Below are 26,902 nucleotides of genomic sequence, written 5' to 3'. Positions count from 1 at the left end.
GTGAATGCTTTCTTGCTATCGCTGTGTGAAAACTGCACCATTTATATTGAAAACGTCATTCAAGACATATCCACTAGATGGAAGCATTAAACAACAAATGAATCCAAGTTCTGGAAGTAATCCTTTTTCCATGACTTGAGTCTCCCATCACAAGGGATCAATAGTAACACTGATTTGTTAATGGAGATTTGAATTTTGGAAACCTGACTACCAAAGAAATTGATGGCTTAATATTAAACAAAAATAAGGACATTGCTAAAAAAAAAAAAAAGTATGTGCAAAAAAATGGACAAAAATCTGATTTTGGAAAAAATGATGTCAATATACGATATTTCTATTACATTTAGGTCATTAAAATGATTGTAGTCATTAGTCTGTTTCCTCATTTCTTCATTGTTCTTTAACTCAGTGATTAGTATATTTTACGCTTCAAATTTTGCCAACAATGGCAAAGTTGCTGTCAAATGAATGCTAAACAAACATTATTACATTTTGTAATGAGGTTCTGCTTTGGATTCTGATCACCTTCTCTTGGAACTTCAGAAGTGTTTATTTAGGTTGCCGCTGGATACAACCAGTAGGTATTCCCGCGCTACCGGTGAGGCTTACTCAATAGAAACGAAGAGGGGCAGCTGTTTTCTCTTCAGCTCTCAGTACCAGACTGCTGACCAATAGCAGGGCAGCGCTTAGCGGGGAAGGAAGTACAGGGCAGGAAATTGTTATGAATTTAGTAACAAGCTGCATATCAGTAGGGATGGCAGACATCATGGAAAATAACAATGTGGGGAAACAACAGAAATGAAGGACAGGAGAGGAAGGTAACTCATAAGCAGCTGTGCACAAACATTGCGCAAACACATGTTGTATTTGGAATTTTTGAAAGTTTGCTTCATAACCGGAATACTCCTTTAACGACAAGCAATTCTCTTTGTTTTTTCATTGTTAAATTGCGAGAGCACGTGCTGCGATGCTGCCACCAGACCCATTTAAAACAATAGGCAGTGCGATGCAAGAGCATGCCCAGAGATATGGCGTGCTGCGATACGCTTCCAGCATCACAATGCAGGAAAACATCGCTCATGTGTATGACCCAATTCAAAAGAAAGGTGTTTATGATTGTGTGTCTTACAATGCATAAATCTCACACGATTTTCCCAACTGTGTAAAAAACCATAAATTAGGGACAGCGCTCCACCTATCTCAGCACAATGGTATATACAAAAATGAAAAAAGGACTTACTTTCAAGTAACGGAGCTGTGTGAGGAGTTTTGCAGGATGAGTTGTAGTTTATATTGGTATTATTTTCGGCTACATGCAACTTTTGGATTTCTTTTTCTTGCATTTTTTTGGAGATAGATGGATAAAAATGCCAACTCTTGAGTTTTTTTGTTCTTTCTTAACTGGTTCACTATATAGGACAAATAACATAATATTTTCATTGTTCAGGTCATTAAGAACATGGTAATAACTTTTTTTTCTTGCATTTCCCCCTTCCTCCTGTTAAGTACTTACTAGAGATGATCGAACATGTTTGGCTCCGCCCCTTTTTGCCCGAACACCGAACTTTGCGAGTACTTCCGTGTTCGGGCGAAAAATGTTCGGCGGTCGCCGTGGCAGCGCGGGGGGGTGCGGCGGGGAGTGGGGGGGAGAGGGAGAGAGAGAGGGCTCCCCCCTGTTCCCCGCTGCTGCCGCCCGCGCTGCCACGGCGCCCCCCGCCCCCCGGCGGCCCCCGAACATTTACGCCCGAACACTGAAGTGTTCGGGAAAGCCGGTGTCCGGGTGCGTAAGTGTCCGTAACGGACACGTTCGATCATCTCTAGTACTTACATATCGGGGCTACTATTGACTATAACATGTAAGGGGTTAAAGCAAATATGGAGACAATTACAGATTAAACAATAATGAAATACTGATGACATGGTTAGAGTGTAGAGATGAGCGAGCACGCTCGTTTAAGGCACCCCCGCCGCCCCCTCGCATTTGCTCAGGCGAGTAAGTAGTTACTCGAGAAGAGTGATGCTCGCTCAAGTATCTGCCTTAAACGACCATGCTCTCTCATCTCTATTAGTGTCATCCGTGACACAACCATATTATAAGCTCATGTGGAATTCAAGTTGTTTGGCAGGCTATCTAACTTTAAGGTAAATCTAAATAAGTCCAAAATACTCAATGTGTCCCTTTGAAAAAAGGCGGAGGTAGAATCTCTTCAGTCAGCATTTCTCTCTCTTGGAGGGAGGATGAGATCAAATATTTGGGGACAGTGATCACAGCAGATATAGACAATCTCTTTGAGAAAAATTATAGACCTCTCTTGGCGGCCCTTGAAGCAAACTTGGACAGATGGAGGACTCTTCAGCTGTCTTGGTTTGGAAGGGTAAACACAGTTAAAATGAATTCCCTTCCTAAGTTCTATATTTTTCTGACGGTGCCCATAAAAGTACTGGGGATGTTCTTATGCCTAATTAGGAAGTCGGTGATGAGGTTTATTTGGGGTAGCCGCAGGCCCAGATGGAGCTGGAGAGCTCTCAACTGCCCCAAGAAGTCAGGAGGCATGAGCTTACCAAATTTCTCTCTGCACTATAGGGCCTATCTAACTAAATGCATTCTAGACTAATTCCACGGTAGAACATGTTAATTATGGGTGGAAGCTGAACGGGATTCGTCCCCATTTGGCAGGCTTGCTTGTCTCTGCCTGACAGGAAGAGGAAAACATAGGAACTTGGGGATGTCCTATTTTCTGGACAATCTAATTGAGGTTTGGGTCGGGCCTGCCATCAAACAAGCGTTGATATCTAAACCGGGACGTCTACTCTATTGGTGGGTAACCCAGATGCCCCAGCTTTCTTTAGGGGCATCTCCTTGACAGCTAGGATGGTGGATTGAGTTCCTAGGGTTCAGGATTTGCTTACAGGTCCGAGGCTTAAGCCTCTATGGGAGATCTTAGAGGAGGGAGGTCCTGTGACTGGAGTGTGGTACCAGTACTTACAGCTTTGTCACTATATTAGGTCTCTTGGTAGTTTACAACACCTGGGGCAGGCTATGACCCCTTTTGAGAGAATATGCTTGACAGCCCCTGAAAACCCAATGAAAATCTGTGCTTTATGCAGATTACTTTTGGAGGACTCCTCAGAGGGGAGCAGGACACTGGAATGCGAACAGGATTGGCAGAGGGACCTGCGCGGCAGTCCACCAAGGGAGTCTTGGAGAAAGGCATACATCCTGACTCATAAAATAAATGTTTCTACCAGGATGCTGGAGCTCAATTATAAAATTCTGACATGATGGTGCAAGACCTCATTGAGCTGGCTAAGTTCTACACCTAGTATCCGGATGTGTATTGGAGATGCCTACAGGAACGAGGGACATTGATCCACTTGTGGTGGTCTTGCCCATTAATTCATTCTCTGTGGCAGGAAGTTGGTGCTTTGTACACAGTGCTATGCAAGAATTTGATTAACCTCACACCCAAAGTCGCCTTCTTGTCAATGATTCTGGGCTCGTTAACCCAAATGAAGGGGTCTCTCCTGAATTCTTTTCTACTTGCAGTGAGGCAGATTATCCCTAGCAGGTGGAAATCTACTTCTCCTGTAGATTCGCTGGTAGTAACGGAATGTTGTGCTTGTAACAGATCCCTGATTAAACTGACAAGTTATCCTGTGTCGTTGTTCCCTTCCCTTTCCTTTATGTTATTCTGTCCCCACCTCTTTTCTCTTTTTCTATTCGGGGTTTCTCCCCTCATTTCCATAGCTATATTCTCCAGTCCAATGGATCTCCGGGGAGACATGGACAGGAGAGCCTGTTAAAAACACTGCGTAAATTGATGAGTTTCACTACGATTTAAGACAGAAAGGGACTAGTGTTAATGTTACATTTTATTGCGATTTTATGGGTGTTTTGTAAATATTGTCATGATGCAGCTTGAATAAAATACTTTTGAACCATAAGCTCATGTGACATTGGCCTAATAGAGCTGTATCATTTCATTGTCAACCTGCCCTCTGATGATCATGAGATCACTGCTGACCCTGAACCAGTGTACACAGGGAAAAAGGAAACTCTACAGAGCAGATATTGTTAATTTTTCTGTATTCTGAGTGACACGTGTGTAAAAGGCAAAATAAAAAAAGCGTTAAAGTTTTTTATATTTCTGATAATTGTTTATAGCCTTAAAGCACATGATAATTTGAACACCGTGTCCTGGATATACTAAAATGAGCATTATTATTACTAAGCCTATCTACAATGTTAGTTTTAATTTACTGAATTTACATGAAAAAGTTAATGTTTTAATGTAAATAGCAGAAACGGATATAACTAAAAATATGCCTCTCCATTCTCAGACACTCTGGCAAAGTAGTGAATGCATCTCACTCATTTGTGCTGCAGAAAATACGCTATATGTGAAAGTAGCCTTATGCTTTTTAGAAACACGCTGCACTAAATGTTTCTGCCACCAGATGGCAGCCCCTAACATAATACACAGTTTTCTACCTATTTCCTTGTCTCCATTAATAGCATGCATATGACAGATATCATTTAAATATACCTATTTATCACCCTTTTAGGGATTAACACATGGAAGTGTTTTTTGTCACATTTTGATTTTTGGGACGAAACAAAACCGTGGTTTTGCTTTCACTATTGGGGTTCTTGCGTGTTAATACTATGCATGAGAAAAGATAGTACTTGCCCTATCTTTCTCGCATGTAGATAGAGAAAGACCTATCTTCCCCGGTTTTTTTTAACTTGTAGGCAATAGCCTGGAGTTTGAATAGTCAAAAAAAAGGTTCATGTGCAAATACGGTTTGTAGCAGCAGGCGTATTAGCGCATGCGGCCATCTGTTTAAGTCCATAGAGGGACACACCATGCAGCAGCCACTATGCAGCCACCAAGTGTCCTGCTGATCAACAGGCAGCACTAAATTCATTTTCAAGCAGCACTGACTTGGAGCTTTTGGCTGCATCATGGCCATATGTCAGACACACAGTGTCATGAAACAACCGTAGCATGGGACCCTACCCTACTTATATATTCTGTACTATTAAATTATCATTAATATCAGCAATTTTAAATAAATCAATCACAGCACTTTCGTAATTAAATGTGTGTGTTCTATAAAATTAAGAGATCTCTACACGTTTTCCGTTTTAATAAAACAACGGCAAAAGTCCCTAAATGGATATTTTATTTTGTATCATCGCTCTGTTCTCATCGGTGAAGAATATATCTGTACATTCCCCATTCATTGAAGAGATGTACTGAAAGTAGCCAGACCATACCCCAAACAAGGGGCATAACTATAGAGTGTACAGGGGATGTGGTTGCACCCGGGCCCAGGAGCCTCAGGGGGCCTTAAGGCCTCTCCTCTCCATATAGGGAGCCCAGTACTATGAATAAAGCATTATAGTTAGCGGCCCTGTTACAGGTTTTGCATTGGGGCCCAGAAGCTTCACGTTACGCCTCTGCCCCAAACCCAATAGCAAGTATAGTCCAAAGCCAGCAGGCAACAACTACAGCCTCTAGATACAACCATTCTTATGTGTATCCGCTGTTACCTTGAGTGTGTGTGTATGTGTGTGTGTGTGTGTGTGTGTATAAATGTATATATATATGTGTGTGTGTATATATATATATATATATATATATATATATATATATATATATATATATATATACAAATATAATATAAAACTTTTTCTCCTAGAAATGGGTAAATGTAATGTAATTTCCCAAGTTCCCATAAGTAAGTTGTTACAGTAAAATTAACTAAATCCAATCAATTTACCAACATGGAAACTCAAATATTACATTAAATTTACACCATTTGTTGTGTGCTTTGCAAGTACCATATATATATATATATATATATATATATATATATATATATATATATATATATATATACAGAATGTAAATTTCACTGAACATAATTTCCGCTGTAGAGGTAAATTTATTATTTGGACTTCTTTTTACTATCAGTATTGGCATCTTGCTCCTATGATCTTATCAGAGAGCAGTTAGTTGACTGAGATATAATAAAGAGCAATTAGAAAAGTAAACTTGCTTTACAATAAATGAAACTCTTTGCTGCTTCCATTGTGGCCAGTGAGATCTATGTAATAGCCAGTGCCACAATGTTAATTGCATTTTATTGTTTTCATTTCTTAATTTTATGTGGTGTTATGTTTCAGCTCTTCACCTTTGGATGGAGAGAAGACATACGCCCCGGGGAGCCACTTCACACAAGGAAGTTCTGCTTTGATGCCATTTCTCGTAATAGTCCTGTCACCCTTTATGACTGTCATGGAATGAAGGGCAACCAGCACTGGAGCTATAGAAAGGTAAGACAGAGTACATGAATAACTCTATGTGGAAACAGGAGAATAACAGAACATTTCATTGGTCAAATAAACAGTGATAAGTAGGTATAATAATATAAAGAGGTCAGGTTGGATATGACCATAAGATGTGTTAGGCTGCCTGTCCAGGTTTAAATTGCATTCCCTGCGGCAATACTCTGGCCACGGGGAACGCAGTGAGAAATCTCCATAGCGTTGCTATAGAGAGTGCTTCCTCCCTGTCCACGAGTGGAGAATCATTGCGATTCTCCGCTCGTGGCTGGCAAATCGCAGCATGCTGCAATTTGCCGCGATTCTCCGTGGTCAGCCTATCTGTCAGATAGGCTGACAACGGAGATCTGTCTGCCGGCTCCTGCCCCTTGAGATCCGCCATGGAATACCGCAACGCCCGTGGACAGGCAGCCTTAAGCTGTTTTCGCAGCTCTCATTCACTTTAATGAGACCTACAGAAACAGAACTAGTGTGAAGCGCTCAGATGTGTCTGGCAGGTGGTCAGAAACAGAAGGCCAGATTTCCACATCTCACCCATGAAATGAAAAGATGGGAATAACCTACATTAGGGAAGGGACTTTTTATTTGTATAGCACCAACTTATTCCACAGCGCATTCAGGTAATTTGTTTTATTACCCCCCAGAGTAAGCTGGGTACTCATTTTACCGATCTCAGTAAGATAGAGGGCTGAGTCAACTATGAGCTGGCTACCTGAACCAAGTGGGGATTGAAGAGCTTAGGACTGCATTCTGCTGCCTTAACACTCTACGCCACATGAGGCCCATTACCCATTATGGCTTTGGGTTGCTGAGACAAAGTCAGTGGATTCTCATCATAGTGCACGTTATCTGCACTGAATCCTATATAAGGGCAGCAAGTGCAATGACACATTGCAGAGTCTCAGGGTATTCTTTGTGATGCTGCTGCTTCACCCTGCTGTCCCCTCACTCCTGCTTTTGATAGATTTCTCCCTGCAAGTTTTTACTAGCAGGATGCAGGAAAAGCTTAGTGAAGCAGCGTCTCAGAAATACACTGAATATTCTGCACACAAAGTTAGTATAGACAGTTCATTGAAGTCAGGGGAGTTTTATAACTCTGCAGCTAACACATTATTTTTCCAGTGACTCCCAGGAAGTGGGGAGCATTCTGGGGAGTTAATTCTGGTGAAATCCTAAACCTTTGAGTGTACTCTCATGTACACTCACATTGCTAATACATCTTCATAATATATCTTGCCATCTTACTTGGCATCACTGGTGGAATTGAAGCTCCCCTTTAAAATGTATCAGGAACTCCTCTATGGAAATGCCCTTCTCATGGATGTATTATTGAGCAAACATGGTGCTGAAATGGCCTATGAAGGGCTTAAAGGGGTTGTCCCGCGGCAGCAAGTGGGTCTATACACTTCTGTATGGCCATAATAATGCACTTTGTAATGTACATTGTGCATTAATTATGAGCCATACAGAAGTTATAAAAAGTTTTATACTTACCTGCTCCGTTGCTGGCGTCCTCGTTCCCATGGTGCCGACTAATTTTCGGCCTCCGATGGCCAAATTAGCCGTGCTTGCGCAGTCCGGGTCTTCTGCTCTCTTCAATGGAGCCGCTCGTGCAGAATGCCGGCTCCGTGTAGCTCCGCCCCGTCACGTGCCGATTCCAGCCAATCAGGAGGCTGGAATCGGCAATGGACCGCACAGAAGAGCTGCGGTCCACGGAGGGAGCAGACCCCGGCGGCCATCTTCAGCAGGTAAGTATGAAGACGCCGGACCGCCGGGATTCAGGTAAGCGCTGAGCGGTTTGTTTTTTTAACCCCTGCATCGGGGTTGTCTCGCGCCGAACGGGGGGGGGGGGGTTAAAAAAAAAAAAACCGTTTCGGCGCGGGACAACCCCTTTAATGTTAAATAAATGGTCAAAAAATGGGGTCATCTTGGGTGCTGCTCGTTATTTTTAGAATACAAGGACCTAAATCTTGTCTCGAAGACTGTCCTGCAGATGAGCACAATTTATGAGTAACCAATGCAGCAAGTAAAATCAGTAATGTGTGATAGCATCCTAAGTCTGCGTTAATCACGGCATTATTTTATCTTGGCCTCCGCCAAATTCAGCGAGATTACAAGGCTGTCTTTTATTGTATGGCATCCATTTAGAATCATGTTCCTGTTTTAATCATTATGCCGCATCACAAAATAATAAAATAGAAGCATAAAAAAATGAATTGTAATTAGTCTCAAGGATGTAGTAAAACCTGTGTCAGGGAATGATTAGTGCTCAAAATAATATGCTGATGTTTCTTAAAATGTAATTAGTAAAGCCATTTAATCCTTAAGGCTGCTTGAAAACCATAAATAGACTCCTTAATAATTTATGTCTAAGCCAGTCTGTTGTGGCTGAATAATACGCATCTGCTGCTTATCTGTCAATGTTTCCCTGGATTCGGAAAAGCTTACCATCTACAATAGCGTAAATACATAAATGTCCGTATTGGTCAGAGCTTAACCAGAAAAGTGGGTTAAAGAGGTTGTCTGGGACTTTGGGGATTCTTTCTGTTATAGCTCATCAATAGATGATTGGTGAGGGTTTGACAATCGGGATCCCTGCTGATAAGCTGATTCCGGGCACCATTGTGAGTACTGACAGTGCAGGATGCAGATTGCTCTGTCTGTATTGTAGAAGCCCGGGCTGGTACTGCCGTCACAGCTTCCATTGAATCCACTGGGAACTGTGCCTGTAGTACCAAACTATGCCCCTGCAATTACATGGGCATTTTGCGGTGTATTCACGGCATATTTCCCCCTCCCATTTGAAGAGGTGAAATCCACTGCGAAAATCAGCAACATAAATTGACATGCTGCTACATTTGTCTGCAGAGTATGGATGAGATTTCTTGAAATCCAATCCACAATGCCTTTCCTATAAAATGCTGCAGGTTTTCTGCAGCCAGTTCTGCTTTGGAAAATCCACAGCATTTCCGCTATGTCTGAACATACTGTGAAAGAGGCTTTCAGCTTAACCGCTTAAGGACATGGACCCTTTTTCAATTTTGTTTTTGTTTTTCCTCCCGACTTTCAAAAAATCATAACTGTGTTATTTATCCATCGACATAGATGTCTGAGGGTTTGTTTTCTACGTGGCGAGTTGTATTTTTCAATGGTTCTGTTTAATGTACCATATAGGTACAGAGCAGAGGAGAGAAAGTGCACTGTGATGAGAATCCACTAACATTGTCTCTGCGAGCTAAAGGTATAATGGGTAATGTATGAGCCGGCGATTACGTAATCGCTGGGTCCCTCTGTTACAGCGGAGCTGCTAGTGTTCAGCTCTGCCAGTGACTTATATCCCTACAAGGGGCTCCTATGGATGTCTCAACTACAGTGAAAAAGTGTGTAATTAATAAAAAAAGACCATGTGAATGACCCCCAGAGGTCCTATATGATGTCATGGGGGCCATAGAATGTAAAAGAAAATAGTTACATAAATAAGTTTAAAAAAATTTACAGAATAATATAAAAATACGTGCATAAAAAAAGAAAATGACATAAAGCCGATTTTTTTTTTTCTTGGAGATGGGGTAACCAAGAAAGTGCAATTCTGGCGTTGTGTATTCTTTTTTCTGGATGGCATTTACCATGCAAAATAAATTAATGCATTACTTTGATAGATGAGACTTTTTTGTATGCAATAATACCAAACATCTTTTGTAGTTTTTTATTTTCATTTTTTTATTATAAATATAGGAAAGGTTTTTAAATACACTTTTAATAGTTTAAATTTTTTTTCTAATAATTAATAAAACTTTTTAAAACTTAATACCATACAATATAATACCATATATTAACAAATAATGTAATACCATACACTATACCGTGATCTGACAGGCAGCTGTGGGGTCCTTCAGATGACCCCAGGCTGCCACGGCGATTGGCAATTTAATCGCCAGGAGTTGGGCTTTCAGGACAACGCAAACCAACAGCTACGGTCAGTGTTTACAGCGATCGCACCTGTTGCCAATGGGTGTCATCTGTGAGAAACAGCCAACAACTGTATTGAATAGATTGGCTCCCAATTCCCCTCCATAGAAACCTAGAATGCACAGGACTTAACTGTACATTCTGTGTCATTAAGTGGTTAACGTCATACATCATACTGCTATTGGGCAGGCAGTCTATCAAGCCACCCCATGGGGATGGCTTGATAGGCAGTCTGCCAAGACAGCCCTGGGGCCTTTCAGAAGGCCTCCGGCTGCCATGACTCCCGCACGGCTCCCTGCGATCTTACCGCGGGTGGTCGGATGGGACCCCTGAACATCGTTCATGGGATTTAAATGCCACCATCAGAAATGACAGCGGCATTTAAAAGGTTAACTGTTCGATCAGTCACGTGGCTGATCGAAGCTGTTGCCGCCGGGTGTTGGCTGTAATAATTACCGAGTGCCCACGTTGTATGAAGGTAAATGTACGCCCCGCAGCATTAAGGGGGTAATATACCCCTCAAAAAAATTTCAAGAGCTAGTGGCAGGCTGCTTCTTCATATCCTCACAGCAGCCAAACACCTCACTTTACTATTTTGGAAAAGTACAGTTCCTCCTTCGAGATCTGATTTTGTATGAGCATATCCAGGTTATCCATACCAAGGAATTCCTGACAGCCTCAATCCAAAACATGTTGGCTAACTTTGACTCCATATGGTCTCCCTGGGATTTTCATGTCATCATTATGAACCTCTAAGGGTTGCTCTTCTCAGCATCCCTAAACCTGATTGCTTTCCTTCTTATTTACCACAGGCCTGTGCGACCACATTTTTTGGTCCAGTTGTGTTTGAAGGTTATTATATATAAACGTTCTTCACTCAATAACCTATTTTTGGAATCAGTCTTCTAAGTGGTAATACGATTACCAGTGATTTAATTATTTGCTTTTATGCTTATTGTGTTTAAGCTCCCTGGTTTATCCAGGTTCCTCTCTCCTCAATTGTCTCAGTTACATTTGTGTTGCATCATTTATGTCAGTGAAGACATGCCTGTTTCCTGTATTATACTTAAAAAAGTAGAGCTCAAAAGACAGTTACTCCATATCCTGTGGATGATGAATCATTTTCAATCTTGGCACAACCCATATAGAATCCATTGTGCAACTCTTATGACCATCACATTCTCAAGAAACAATGCAAGAAGTTGAAAATGGTAAAGGATTGTAACACAGTATATCAGAAAATTGCATTTTTTTTCATAACCTTTCATATGTGTTCTGTACACTTAGCATATCCATAGTCCATTTACTGGGGTCAGAGTGTCTAAGTGTCTGCCCTTTATATATATAAAGTGCCATGCTCTGTTATCTGATGAAATAGGCATATACGATCCTTGGTATATGCTTGTTGCAATGCCTGTTGTATTCCAACACATGCCTTTTAATGAATGGTATAATTATGGACCTTGCATTCATGCAGGTTAAATTAAATAGTCTCGTGGCTAACAATTAAAGGGGTTGTCCCGCGAAAGCAAGTGGGGTTATACACTTCTGTATGGCCATATTAATGCACTTTGTAATGTACATCGTGCATTAATTATGAGCCATACAGAAGTTATTCACTTACCTGTTCCGTTGCTAGCGTCCCCGTCGCCATGGTGACATCTAATTTCAGCGTCTAATCGCCCGATTAGACGCGCTTGCGCAGTCCGGTCTTCTCCCTGGTGAATGGGGCCGCTCGTGCCGGAGAGCTGCTCCTCGTAGCTCCGCCCCGTCACGTGTGCCGATTCCAGCCAATCAGGAGGCTGGAATCAGCAATGGACCGCACAGAGCCCACGGTGCACCATGGGAGAAGACCCGCGGTGCATCGTGGGTGAAGATCCCGGCGGCCATCTTGCTAAGGTAAAGAAGAAGTCGCCGCAGCGCGGGGATTCGGGTAAGTACTAAACGGTTTTTTTTTTTTAACACATGCATTGGGTTTGTCTCGCGCCGAACAAGGGGGCTATTGAAAAAAAAAAAAAACATTTCGGCACGGGACAACCCCTTTAAGCTTTCATAGCGTTTTTAGCTGTCTCTTCCAAGCTATTTGCACAGATAAATAGTTCTCTGACCTAAATAAACCTTAAAGATGAAGGTGATATGTATATAGACACTGGGCCACTTTTTCAGATACATCCGAATATTAAAATTAATTTATAAATATTTTCAGCCACTTTTCTATCAGAAAGGTTGTATTTGAGAAAACATAATGTTTTATTTGGCAGAAATGATGAGGGACATAGATAACGTTAACTGGAATGTTCAGTTAATCTATAAATAATCATATGTATGCATGCGAAAAAACACAAATACCGCTTTATCTACATATAACTTAGAGGGTTTTTAAGAAAAGAAATAAAACAAAAATATATAATTTAAATGTATTATGCCAAAATGTGCAACAAGCCCCTTGGCTGTACAAATACATCAATGTTAGAAACTAGTTCGAGCTGAGATACATTATTAGACTTGACTGACCTGAAAGCGGTTGACCTTCAAAACTGTACATGCGAAACAGTCAAATCCATTTCATTTCTATTCTTTGCATTAACATAACTTTATCGGTGAGTACATCTACAAATTGTGTGTGCTGATGATTTTCAGTAAATACACTTGTGACAGTAATGCAGGAAAATATTTAGAAAAAAACTGAATATTTCCCAGATTTCTGAAAAAGAAAATGACCTTGTTAGCATTTGGCTGCTAGCATAATGAAGCTCGGAAAAGAAAAAGAAGCCATATTAGACAGCAAAACAGACAGAAACTATGCAGATGGGTCATAGTTAAAGGGGGTGTCCCGCGCCGAAACGTTTTTTTTTTCTTTCATAGACCCCCCGTTCAGCGCGGGACAAACCCAAGGGATGTGATAAAAAAAAGTAATAATTTTACTTACCCGAATCCCGTCTCTGCAGCTTCTTTCTTCTTTGCAGCCAAGATGGCCGCCGGGATCTTCTCCCATGGTGCACTGTGGGCTCTGTGCGGTCCATTGCCAATTCCAGCCTCCTGATTGGCTGGAATCGGCACACATGACAGTGCGGAGCTACGCGATGACACATAGAAGGGGGCGGAGCCAGAACGCCGCGCGTGCCGAGACCGAAGAGAAGGGAGAAGACCCTTCTGCGCAAGCGCGTCTAATCGGGAGATTAGACGCTGAAATTAGACGGCACCATGGCGACGGGGATGCCAGCAACGGAGTGGGTAAGTGAATAACTTCTGTATGGCTCATATTTAATGCACGATGTATATTACAAAGTGCATTAATATGGCCATACAGAAGTGTACAACCCCACTTGCTGCTGCGGGACAACCCCTTTAAAAACTAAGGGGCTTGTTTATTAATAAAGGCGTAATGTAGACCGATTTTATACTAGTTCCCGACAGGTGTAATCTACGCCATATTTATGAAAGAGGTGAAGGTAATTTATAAATGTGGTGAATTTTTGGAAGTAGATCAGTAGATGCGCCAAAAAGTTTCAAAATGTGCTAAATATTGACAATGTTTATGAAAAAAAAGCATGCGGGCCAGGAAACAGTCAATAGAGGAGGCATAAGAAGCAGAGATGCACAACAATTTATGCTAGGTGCACCAAAATGCATGTAGATGTGCTAAAATTAGAATTTGTTTGACTTTGCTCAATGTTTTTTTAGACCAAGTGCCTTGAGCATCTGGAGTCATAGCCACATAAAGAATGTTATCCCACTAAAATAATAAAAATGTTTGAAGAATTTCTACAAACAAAAGCAATGCGAGTGTCAAAATGACAAGGGATGCGGCAAAAAAAAAAAGCTTAATTGCACCAAAAACCACACATGTCCCAAAATGGAAAGGTCTGGACTGTCTGTGATATTGTATCTTGAATCTAATTGCAAGTTATAATGGCAAGTTACTAGAGGGATCACTTACAGATATCTCCATAGCTGATCATCCACCAGTGCATACTGTTATAGTAGAATCATCATAAGCCCTGAATTAGTAGAAATAAAGAATGAAAGCATGCTTTTATAGTCCAAACTCAACTTGAAAAGGCACACCTTGCAAACACACACACACATAGTAACATGGTATGTTAGGCTGAATGATGACAATGTCCATCTATTAAGCTTGTTTCAACAGCCCCCTCTCCCCTCCCTTGTTGATCCAGAAGAAGGCAAAAAAACGCAATGAGACGGAAGCCAATTAGCCCATTCGGGGGACAAAATTCCTTCCCGACTCCATAATGGCAGTCAGAATAATCCCTGGATCGAACTTTGATAGTTCCTACCTGACTGTAAAAACCGGATCAACAACCCGCTGGTCACCTAATGTCTATATCTTGTAATATCATAGCGCTCTAGAAAGACATCTAGTCCCCTCTTAAACTCCTCTATGGATTTTGCCATCACCACGTCCTCAGGCAGAGTTCCACAGACTCACAGTAAAGAACCTCCTTCTGTGTTGGTGATGAAACCTGCTTTCTTCTAGACGTAGAGGATGTCCTCTTGTTACCGTTGCAGTCCCGGGTATAAACAGATCATGGATCCTTGTATTGTCCCCTAATATATTTATACATAGTTATTTATTTGCCCCTTAACCATCTTTTTTCCAGGGTAAATATTCCCAATTTTGTTAGGCTATCTGGGTATTCTAGTCCTTCCATTTATTAATTTAGTTGCCCTTCTTTGAACCTCCTTAAGGTACTGCAACATCTTTCCTGAGTAGAGATGAGCGAGTATACTCGCTAAGGCTAACTACTTGAGCGAGTAGTGCCTTAGTCGAGTATCTACCCGCTCGTCTCTAAAGATTCGGGTGCTGGCGGCAGGGGAGAGCGGGGAGGAACGATGGAGAGATCCCTCTCTTCCCCCCCCCCCCCGCTCGGTAGCCGAATCTTTAGAGACGAGTGGGCAGATACTCAACTAAGGCACTACTCGCTCGAGTAGTTGACCTTAGCGAGTATGGTCGCTCATCTCTATTCCTAAGCAACGGTGTCCAGAACTGCACACAGTATTCCATGTGAGGCCTGGCAAGTGCCTTATATAGTGGAAGAATAATGTTCTCGTCCCTCGCCCCTACGCCTCTTTTAATGCACCCCAAAACTTTATTTGTTTTTGCAGCAGCTGACTGGCATTGATTGTTCCAGTCAAATCTACAGTCCACTGGTACCTCCAGATGTTTTCCCATATCACTTTTTCCTACCAGTACCCTATTTAGTGTATATTGGTGACATCCGTTTCTCTGGCCCATGTGCATAACCTTACATTTATCAACATTGAACTTCATTTACCATTTTTCTATCCAAGCCCCCAGCCTATCTAGGTCTGTTTGTAGCTGTACATTGTCCTCTATTGTATTAATTATCTTGTATAATTTTGTATCATCTGCAAATATTTATATTTTACTGTGCAGTCTGTCTATCAGTCCATTGATAAATATGTTGAACAGAATGGGGCCTAATACTGAACCCTGTGGCACCCCACTAGCAACGGTGGCCCAATCTGAGTATGAACCGTTTATTACCACTCTCTGCTTTCTATCTCTGAGCCAGTTCTTTACCCACATTCACACGTTTTTGCCCAGACCAAGCTGCCTCATTTTATATATCAACCTATTATGCGGCATGGTGTCAAATGCTTTAGAGAAACCCAGATATATGAGATCAATAGACTCTCCCAGGTCCAGCCTAGAACTTACTTCATCGTAGAAGCTGATCAAATTGGTCTGACATGATCGACCCCTCATGAACCCATGCTGATGAGGAGTTATACTTTTGTTTTCCTTGAGGTATTCTAGGATGGTGCCTCTCAGAAACCCCTCAAATATTTTTCCAATTATTGAAGTGAGACTTACTAGTCTGTAGTTACCAGGCTCTCTTTTGGACCCCTTTTGGTGTATTTGAACCACATTGGCAATGCACCAATCTAGTGGTACAACCCGGTCTTGATAGTGTCCATAAATATAAGAAATTATCTAGCTATCCTATCACTTAGTTCTCTTAGGAGCCTTTGGTGTATTCCATCTGGGCCAGGCGATTTATCGATTTTAATCCTCTTTAACCGACTCAGCACTTACTCCTGTGTTAGGCATGCAATATTTAGTGGGGGGTTCATTTTATTCCCCTACATCTAGTGTGACATTTCTTTTTTGTTTGTAAATACACTTTAGAAACAATTTAATAGATTTGCCCTCCTCCCATTGTCTTCTATGATTTCTCCTGGATTATTTGTTAAATGGCCAGTGCTCTCAATGCAAGTCCTTTTACTGTTTATATCATTTAAGAATAGTTTAGGGTTATTTTTGCTCTCTTTGGCAATCAGTCTTTCCACCTCCTCCTTAGCCATTTTGATCTTTTCTTTACATATTTAGTTTTTTTCCCTGTATGATTTTAGTGCTTCTTTGCTGCCCTCTTGTTTTAGTAGTTTAAACGCTTTCTTTCTTTCGTTTATTACCCCACTTACAGTCTTGTCGAGCCAGATTGGTTTCCTTCTACTTGTAGTTCTTTTGATTTTAAAGGGTATGAACTGCTCACATGAGGTAATTAGGATGTTTTTTAACTTCTGCAATTTGTCACCTGTAGTATTCTTTTTAAGGATGTTGTTCCAATTAATGTTACCGTTTTTGCTTTACTAAAGTTTAGTTTTTTTGTTGCTCCCTGATAAGGCTTCTTATTGAATGACAGCTGGAAATTAATTATATTGTGGTCACTATTTCCCAAGTGTCCCTCAACCTGCACCCCGATTATTCGATCCAGTTTGTTAGATAATAATAAGTCCAGAGTGGCCCTCCCTCTAGTTGGCTCCCGCACAAGCTGGGCAAGGTAGTTATCTTTAATTGTTCTCAAGAACCTATCACCCTTGCGAGATTTGCAGGTCTCGTTATCCCATATTATATCTGGGTAATTAAAGTCCCCCACAATAATTACTTCATTGCGGTTGGACACCTCTTCTATCTGCCTTAATAATAATGTTTCCGTTTCTTCTGTTGCTTTTGGTGGCCTATAGAAAACCCCTATCAGGATTTTATTTGGTTTTTTTCTTCCTCCCTGTATTTCTACCCACAGAGATTCTCCTGCACCTATATCCTCCTGTAGCCTTGGCATTAAGTAGGATTTAATGTACAAACATACCCCTCCCCCTTTTTGTTTCCCACGGCCTCTTCTGAAGAGATTTTAACCCAGTAAATTCACCGCCAATTGAACTTATCATCAAGCCATGTTTCCGTTATACCTACTATATCATAATTTTTATCAGTCATTCTCGCTTCAAGCTGACCCACTTTACCGATCAGACTTCTTGCATTCATTGCCATAGAATTTATATGGTTGTTGTTCTTTATATTCATTGTGCTACTAATGGTACTATTGGCTTTTCTGTCAGTTCTAACTGTACTAACCCCACCCCCTGCTCGACCCCCATTACCATTACTTACCCCCAGGTCACTATCTACACTGTATACCCCCCTGTTTCTCTTTTTGCCCTCCCCCCAGTCCCTAGTTTAAGCACTCCTCCAGCCTTCTAGCCATTTTCTCCCCCAGCAGAGCTGCACTCTCCCCATTAAGATGTAGTCTGTCCCTACGGTAGAGTCTGTAGCTGACAGCAAAGTCAGCCCAGTTCTCCCAGAACCCAATCCCTTCCTTCTTACTCCAAGTCCAGGGCCACTTGTTTACCTCCCTAAGATCCTGCTGCCTTGCTAGTGCGGCTTTTGGTGCAGGTAGTATTTCTGAGGAAACTACCTTGCAGGTACTCGCCCTAAGCTTGGATCCTAGGTCCATGAAATTGTTTTTGAGGACTTTTCATTGACCTCTAATTTGTTCATTGGTGCCAAAGTGCACCATGACCACTGGAACCTCACCAGCCCCTCCCAGTAATCTGTCAATCCGATCTGCGATGTGTCAAACTCGAGGGCCAGGAAGACAACACACCGTTCGACGATCCCGGTCTTTATGGCAGATTGCCCTATCCGTCCCCCTTATAATTGAATCCCTCACCACTAGGAACTGTCTAACCTGCCCTTTGCTCCCAATTCTCTTCTCACTGGAGCAGTGATTTCCCTGGCATTCAGAGGGCATTTTGTGCTGCAGCGATGCTGGCTCTATAATGGCATCCCCCTCATCTGCCAACTTTGCAAACTTGTTGAGTTGTGCCAGTTCAGAATCAGCCTCCCTCGTTCTCTTTTCCCCTCAACCCTTTCTAACTGTCAGCCAGCTAGCTGCCTGCTCATCCTGCTCTTTCAAACTACCGTCCGCCTCCGCCTTTACCCCAGCAAGTGCCTGCTCAGTGAGCAGCAAACTCTTTTCTATGATGTCAATGGATCTCAGTGTTGCCAGTCGCTTATTTAGATCCAGGATTTGGGCTTCCAAATGTGTGACGACCATGCATCTTGACCAACAGTATGCACCGTCGATCGGCTAATCCAGGGCCACATACATTGCACAAGTGGCACACTGGACGGCATTGTCAGGCATGGAGCTCATCCTAATGGAGATCTACAATTTACTTATGGAAGTAGTGTAGATTGACTAGATCACACTCCACACAAGCCTCCACCTGTTCGCAACCACTCACGCGCCTCTGCAACTGCTCACTCTCCTCCACCCATTCGCAGCTACTCACACACCTCCGCAACCGCTCACTCTCCTCTGCCCATTAACAGCTCATGCTCCTCTGCCCATTCACAACAGCTCATGCTCCTCTGCCCATTCACAACAGCTCATGCTCCTCTGCCCATTCACAACAGCTCATGCTCCTCTGCCCATTCACAACAGCTCATGCTCCTCTGCCCATTCACAACAGCTCATGCTCCTCTGCCCATTCACAACAGCTCATGCTCCTCTGCCCATTCACAACAGCTCATGCTCCTCTGCCCATTCACAACAGCTCATGCTCCTCTGCCCATTCACAACAGCTCATGCTCCTCTGCCCATTCACAACAGCTCATGCTCCTCTGCCCATTCACAACAGCTCATGCTCCTCTGCCCATTCACAACAGCTCATGCTCCTCTGCCCATTCACAACAGCTCATGCTCCTCTGCCCATTCACAACAGCTCATGCTCCTCTGCCCATTCACAACAGCTCATGCTCCTCTGCCCATTCACAACAGCTCATGCTCCTCTGCCCATTCACAACAGCTCATGCTCCTCTGCCCATTCACAACAGCTCATGCTCCTCTGCCCATTCACAACAGCTCATGCTCCTCTGCCCATTCACAACAGCTCATGCTCCTCTGCCCATTCACAACAGCTCATGCTCCTCCGCCCATTCACAACAGCTCATGCTCCTCCGCCCATTCACAACAGCTCATGCTCCTCCGCCCATTCACAACAGCTCATGCTCCTCCGCCCATTCACAACAGCTCATGCCCCTCCGCCCACTCCCAACAGCTCATGCCCCTCCGCCCACTCCCAACAGCTCATGCCCCTCCGCCCATTCCCAACAGCTCATGCCCCTCCGCCCATTCCCAACAGCTCATGCCCCTCCGCCCATTCCCAACAGCTCATGCCCCTCCGCCCATTCCCAACAGCTCATGCCCCTCCGCCCATTCCCAACAGCTCATGCCCCTCCGCCCATTCCCAACAGCTCATGCCCCTCCGCCCATTCCCAACAGCTCATGCCCCTCCGCCCATTCCCAACAGCTCATGCCCCTCCGCCCATTCCCAACAGCTCATGCCCCTCCGCCCATTCCCAACAGCTCATGCCCCTCCGCCCATTCCCAACAGCTCATGCCCCTCCGCCCATTCCCAACAGCTCATGCCCCTCCGCCCATTCCCAACAGCTCATGCCCCTCCGCCCATTCCCAACAGCTCATGCCCCTCCGCCCATTCCCAACAGCTCATGCCCCTCCGCCCATTCCCAACAGCTCATGCCCCTCCGCCCATTCCCAACAGCTCATGCCCCTCCGCCCATTCCCAACAGCTCATGCTCCTCCGCCCATTCCCAACAGCTCATGCTCCTCCGCCCATTCTCAACAGCTCATGCTCCTCCGCCCATTCCCAACAGCTCATGCTCCTCCGCCCATTCCCAACAGCTCATGCTCCTCCGCCCATTCCCAACAGCTCATGCTCCTCCGCCCATTCCCAACAGCTCATGCTCCTCCGCCCATTCCCAACAGCTCATGCTCCTCCGCCCATTCCCAACAGCTCATGCTCCTCCGCCCAGGCCACAGAGCATACCTAGAACACTCTCCTATAGAAGTCAATGCCTGTATCCAGTCTACAGGCTCATAAGGTCCATGTGGCTGCTGTAAAGTGTATCTGTGAATACTGTTAAGAGAACAGAACAGCAGCTCAAGCAAGATGGCTGCCTCCATGATTATGTACAAAAATAGAATTCAAAAATCTGAAATAAAAAAGAGATTAGAAAAAAGAATGTTTCAGTATCTGATTTTAATTAGTAGAAATAGTCCTACAGTCCCTTCACAAAAGGCAACTCTAGCAGGCTGTGAAATGACAGATGTATTTTGTGTGTGGACAGTATGGAGAGATCAGGTCATTGTGACTCTATGAGAACAATATCATGAACACAATGAAAAAGAAAGTCCTCGGAGCACTTGTGACAATACTTGGTCACTAGTTTCAGGTCAAGAAAAACTTTAAAACTGTGAATTTCAAAATAAAACAGCCTTTTATTCATATTCAGGCATATCATGTCATTGGCATTTTTGCTATGCATTCCACCAAGATTACTTTCTTTTTTTCATTGTAATGTCTTTGTGTCCCCTACAATAATGTTTGTGATTTTTACTTTATTCAATTAACTCATTCAGAAAAAAGAAAATTGTCTCTTGAGTTCTACCTGTTCCTAGCTACCCTGTAAGCCAATATCTGATCCTTGAAAGAGCCTTGAAACATGACTAGGGCTGTCAGCCAAAAAAAGAGACATCCATCTATGAACAGTTCTAGAGGAGGGCTAATTTGTATGCTTTTTTTCCAGGGAGCACTAATGAGCGAACTTTTCAAAAATTCGATTTGGCTGGTTTGACAAATTTGGGCAAAATGTTTGGTTTAGTCCAATTAATTTGAATCGAAACTGAACTTCACCAATACCCCTAAAACTGGTGTGTAACACTATCTAAGCCATAAAATCCCTTTATACCAGGAAAAAGAGAAGAAGAAGCCATTTTAGTGGGTTCGGCTGAGACAAACCACCCAAGTTTCGGGTTCGTGCTGAACAAAACTTTTAGCAAACTTTGACCCAGAACGGGTTTCATTTTGCTTAACAGTACCAGGCCGAATTGCTTGTAAGGCCCCTTACACTAGCTGGATCTTCATAGGGATACAGATGCTTTATTAAAGAAAAAAAATACATTTATTTAAGGACAATACTTTCTCCTGGATTTAGAGTAAATTAATTAACTTATAAAATGCAGTAGGGCAGATTTATCAGTCTATTTATGCCAGCTTTCTTTGTATAAGTACATTGAATACTAGGTTAGTGAGGATGAAGAGGGTGTCAGAAAAGAAGTGGAGTTCAAAGCTGGCCCTTTTTTTAACTAGAAAGAAATTAAAAGACAGTGCCAGGTCTGTTGTACCATTGTCTTAAAGAAAACGTTAAGGCTGATTTACACGCAATGATTATCGCTCAAAATTTGTCCAAATGACAGGTTTTTAGCGATAGCTATTGCGTGTAAATGTGTGCCCATTGTGCACTTACCTGCACTCTTTGTCCATCGCTGACCTCAGCTCAGCATAAAAGCCGTCATCACTGATAAGTGTCCAAAAGAAAGCAGGATCAGGCAGCAAGATTAGGTGCTTCAAAATTTTAATGCATAAGCATCAATTATATACACCTCATAGCCATAAAAATAGCGACGTTTCGACCCTACAATATACGGGTCTTTGTCAAGTCTTTGTCAAGACCCGTATATTGTAGGGTCGAAACGTCGCTATTTTTATGGCTGAGGTGTATATAATTGATGCTTATGCATTAAAATTTTGAAGCACCTAATCTGCTGCCTGATCTTGCTTTCTTTTGGATTCAATATATTGGGACTCTTTGATTCAACCCCTTTTTCAGGCGTGCAATAACTTCATTTGGAAGGGTCCCCCTATATGGTTGGTGAGTGCTGCTGCATCCCCTTGTTTTCACGTTATCACTGATAAGTGTGACAGCATGCTGTGTTCTCTTTGGGCAGCGCTGATATCATTGTGTGCAGCCTGCTGCCTGTAGCAGAACAAAAGCCATGTATTTAGAGAACAGACCGCCCGCTGTTCTCTAAATACATGCAAATAAAGCTAGTTAGCTACTAATGAGCTGATTAGCTCATTAGTACCTAGTGCAAAATGATCGCTCAAAACTGTCAGTTTCTGACGAATTTGGAGCGATCATCTTTGCATGTAAATGGACCTTTAGATTCATTGAATATTTTTAATTATTAATTTCAATTTCTTTATTTTAGTGATAGCTCTGGTCCAAAGTGATATAATGTGCTGCAGACAGCTTAAAGTATTTTTCTGTGGGCTGCAGCTGTAATTTAAGATTGTTGCACTGCAAAAAAGTCTTCACATTGGCCCAGCCTTACAAGAAGATCCTAAAGCCTTTGAAGCTTCCTGCAGTGATAGTTACCTCTGTGACAGTGCATTGTATATAAATCTCATACAAGGAACCAGGCGTTCATCAAAATAAAAGCACAAGATAACAATACATGGATTTTCAGCTGGTTTTCACTGATATTATTGTGTTACTGACTAAGAGAAAAGAGTCGTAGCTACAAGGTAACTTTAAAGTCATAGGCAGGGATGGGATTAAACCGACATCTTTTCTATGCCATACAGCATTCTGAACATATTATCAACATCGAGGTGGTAAAACCTATAAGAAATGCAGACACTTGAAAACTGCATTAAGAAGCGGTATGCTATTTATCTTCAGATTACAAAAACAGAATGTTATGCATTTTAACTGCTTCATAATCATATCCAATTACTGAAGAAGTATTTACATCATTATTACAAGGCCACGTTATAACAGCCAAGTGATGTGGTGTGCACATTAGCAATCCACATTAAAATGTTTATGATGACTTCCAGCCTTCTACTCAGCTCATCCTTGGAATATTTTAAGGGCATGGAGAATATGAGAACAATCTAAATTGACCTGGCCACTTTAAGACATTAACATAAGTGAGGACATGTATCAATCGTGTCACAAGATGAACTTGAATTTGCAAGCTAGCAAAAGTGATGCAAACTGAGCTAAATCTATCAAAATTGCACACTACAGACAAAATGTATTAAGACTTGGCACATCATAGACCAATCTTAAGGTGCTTTCACATAGCAGTAACAAGAGGAGAAATGCCAGCTCCTTAAAACACTTTTATTTTTCTTTAATCACAAAAATTCCATAAAATTATAAATGATAGGTAACGTGTAGAGATGAGCGAGCATACTCGCTAAGGACAATTACTCGAGCGAGCATTGCTGGCGGGAAGAGCAGGGGGGAACGGAGGGGAGATCACTCTCTCTCGCTCTCTCCCCCCTGCTCACTCCCGCAACTCACTGCTCACCCGCGCCGGCACCCAAATCTTTTTTTCCGAGCGGGCAGGTACTCGCTAAGGACAATACTCGCTTGAGTAATTGTCCTTAGCAAGTATGCTCACTCATCTCTAGTACCGTGTGATACCATGTCAATTCAGAAGTGTTTCGAAAGACACTTCTTTCTTGATCACAACTAACAGAATGACATGGTACTTCACCTTTGATAACAATTATGGACCAATCATTATACATTTAAATCGTATGTGCACATGTTCACAAGCTTGATATGGACACCCAGAACCACCCGAGTTCCCAACTTCCAAATCCAGAATGCTTTTCTGTTGAGAACAAATTTTCTCCGATCCCCTCACCTGAAAAAGTTTTTTTACCGCTTCAATACCGCAGAATTTGAATGACTCCAAAGACCGCGCATGATGTTTCAGAAAATGTCTGACAACTCCAGAAGCATTTTTGTTCTTTTTCTCTATTTCATTAATCGGCTCCATGATACGTGTTTTTAGTTTGCAAATTGTGCAGCCTATGTAGATTTTATTACAGTTAGTGCAAAATATGTTGTATCAAATCTGATGATGGTGTGGTGGGAAGAACAACATATTTACTCTCATTCTAACCCATATAAAACTCAAATAGTGTGGTATGCACGCTTCATAGATGATATCATTATTCTATGGGATCGCATATATTATCAATATAACTTGAAGTTCACCAGCCAGTCAAATGATGCTACTGTATCCTTTCTTGATCTCACTCTCTATGTAAAATAAAACACTTTTAGAGTGGAAACTTACTTTTTTAGGAAATGTAATGCAGGTAATACTATTCTACAAGCTAAAAGTTGTCACTCATCTCACACCATTAACCCCTTAGTGATGGCCCCATTGCCTTTTTATGTCCTAGCTAAGTAGGCTTTAATCCTAGAGGATGTAAAAACATGCATCCTCTTTGGATTAAAGCCCTGGGGGCTAAGGACGTGAGAGCTCCATGCTATTGGTGCCCGGAGATAGCTGACAACATGGAGCTGTCATGAGCTGCTGCGGGGAACCCTCCCCCTTCTGGCAATGAGAGTGGATAGCGCTGATCACATCAAACTAAATAAAAAGTTTTAAAAAGTTAGAGTTTAAGCTCTCCTCACGGATCACATCCATGAGGGCCACTGAAACTACTCACCTCCCTCCTCCATGATGTCTTGCGATAATCTGGTCTGGAAAGGACTCTCCGCCGTCTTCTGCCCAAGTGTACCAAAGGAAAAATGGCGGCGCATGTGCAGAAGAGGAGATCGGCGCAGGACAATTGAAATCGCCTGGTTCCTGGCTACTGAAGGTGGCCGGAAACCTGGAGATGTTACCAGGGACCGTGGTGAGCAGTCCCTGGGCCAGTGATCGCCGCTATGGATAGCGGCGATCACTGAAAAAGTTTTAAAAAGTCAAATAAAGTTAAAGTTTCACCTCCTCTCATGGATCAGATCCATGAGGGGAGGTAAAAATACTCATCCTGGTTCTTCATGATGTCCCAGGACCTGAAGTCCCCTTCTACGCATGTATGTCGTCGGGCGCGTGCACAGAGGGGTACGCTCCCCAGTAAATTTAAAATCCCTCTGCTCCTGGCTACCATGTGTAGCCAGGAGCATAGAGATGTCATCAAGGACCACTGTATGCGGTTACCTGTGATGTGATCACTGTTATCCAATGGATAACAGTGATTATGTAAAGTAAAAACAAAGTTTGAAAAGTAAAAAAAAGTTTAAAAAGCTTACGTTCCATCTCCCCACACGGATTATATCCATGAGGGAGGATGAGATTACGTACCTAAGGCCCCTGGATTTATCCGTGGACCTTACCCCAGCTTCTGCACATGTACCCGTCGCGGTGGACGCATGCGCAAAAAACGCAGGTTGTCAGGGTAATTTAACATTTCCCTGCTCCTGGCTACCAAACGTAGCCAAAAGCCTGGAGATTTCATGGGATGTCACGGTACACATCCCCTGGTCACATGATCGCCGCTATCCAATAATCCGATCCATGAGGGGAGGTGAAATTACTTGCCTACGGGTGTATTTATATTGCGGAGTGTACAGAGGGTATCTGCCTCCGGACTTCACAGCAAATACAGCCCATAGTATTCAATGGCAAAACACTATTTCATCTCCACGAGCGGAAATCGATTGTGATTTTCAGCTCGCGGAAAATGAATCGCAGCATGCTGGGATTTTGTGCGGGTTACACATGGCCAGCTTCCATTGAAGTCAATGGAAGCCACTCATCCCACGGCAATGAGCACTGCGAAAGTATCACCGGATACGTGTCACCCCGCCCCCAGCGCTGACAGCTACAGTTCATGCGTGAAGAAGTGCTGCCTGGAAGATCCGCAACCTGCGCAGAAACCACTGGATAGGTTCTCAGGGGGCACCGGGTTGAACTCTGCTGTGGGAATCCCGCATGCAAGGTCCGATCCACCCATGTGCAGAAAGGCCTAAGGTCTCCGGCGATGTCCCCCAATGGGATTTTTATCGGTTGACCTTTTACCCAACTTCGGCGCATGCACACATCGGCAAAATGGCGAACGCAAGCGCAGAAGCTAGGGACGGTCTGGGAAATCTAAAATCTCCTTGCTCCTGGCTACCTTTGGTAGCCAAGAGCCTGGAGCAGTGACTGCGGGCAGCAGTGAGCGTTCTCCGATCATGTGATTGCCGTTATCCAACAGATAATGGCGATCACATAAAAGTTAAAAACAGTTGAACTTCAATGCTCATTTCAGTTTGGGCCCCGCTGTGCCACCAGACAGAAGATTAGGGCCACAATGGATATATTTCTGAGCACAGGACAAACGAGGGTATCGATTTTGCAGTGAAAGTCTTCATTCTTATGAGTGCTGTACAAAAAAAATTACACAATTGCCAAAAAAATGAAAATAGTATTTTTTCCCTTCTGCGTTGCTTAGATTCATTCAAAAACTGTGAAGTCAAAATACGCAGTAAACCCCTAGATGAATTTGCTAAGGGGTCTAGTTTTCAAAATGGGGTCATTTGTGGGGGTTCTCTGTCGTGTTTTGGGCGCTCAAGGGCTCTACAAGTGGGCA

The 26,902-nt window shown here is 42.8% G+C and overlaps 1 protein-coding gene across 3 annotated transcripts in view; it reads left to right on the top strand.

Moving 5' to 3' along the window:
- GALNTL6 (polypeptide N-acetylgalactosaminyltransferase like 6) overlaps positions 1 to 26,902 on the top strand; it is a 1,489,735-nt gene that overhangs the window by 1,456,803 nt on the left and 6,030 nt on the right. For all 3 annotated transcript variants that reach the window (XM_066573529.1, XM_066573530.1, XM_066573531.1), the window contains one exon: positions 6,194 to 6,343. In XM_066573529.1, coding sequence (XP_066429626.1) covers positions 6,194 to 6,343 — 150 coding nt within the window. The remainder of the gene's footprint in view (positions 1 to 6,193; positions 6,344 to 26,902) is intronic.

Source organism: Eleutherodactylus coqui, chromosome 7 (genome assembly GCF_035609145.1).
Source record: "Eleutherodactylus coqui strain aEleCoq1 chromosome 7, aEleCoq1.hap1, whole genome shotgun sequence".
NCBI lineage: Eukaryota > Metazoa > Chordata > Amphibia > Anura > Eleutherodactylidae > Eleutherodactylus > Eleutherodactylus coqui.
This window is presented reverse-complemented; position numbering and strand designations above follow the sequence as displayed.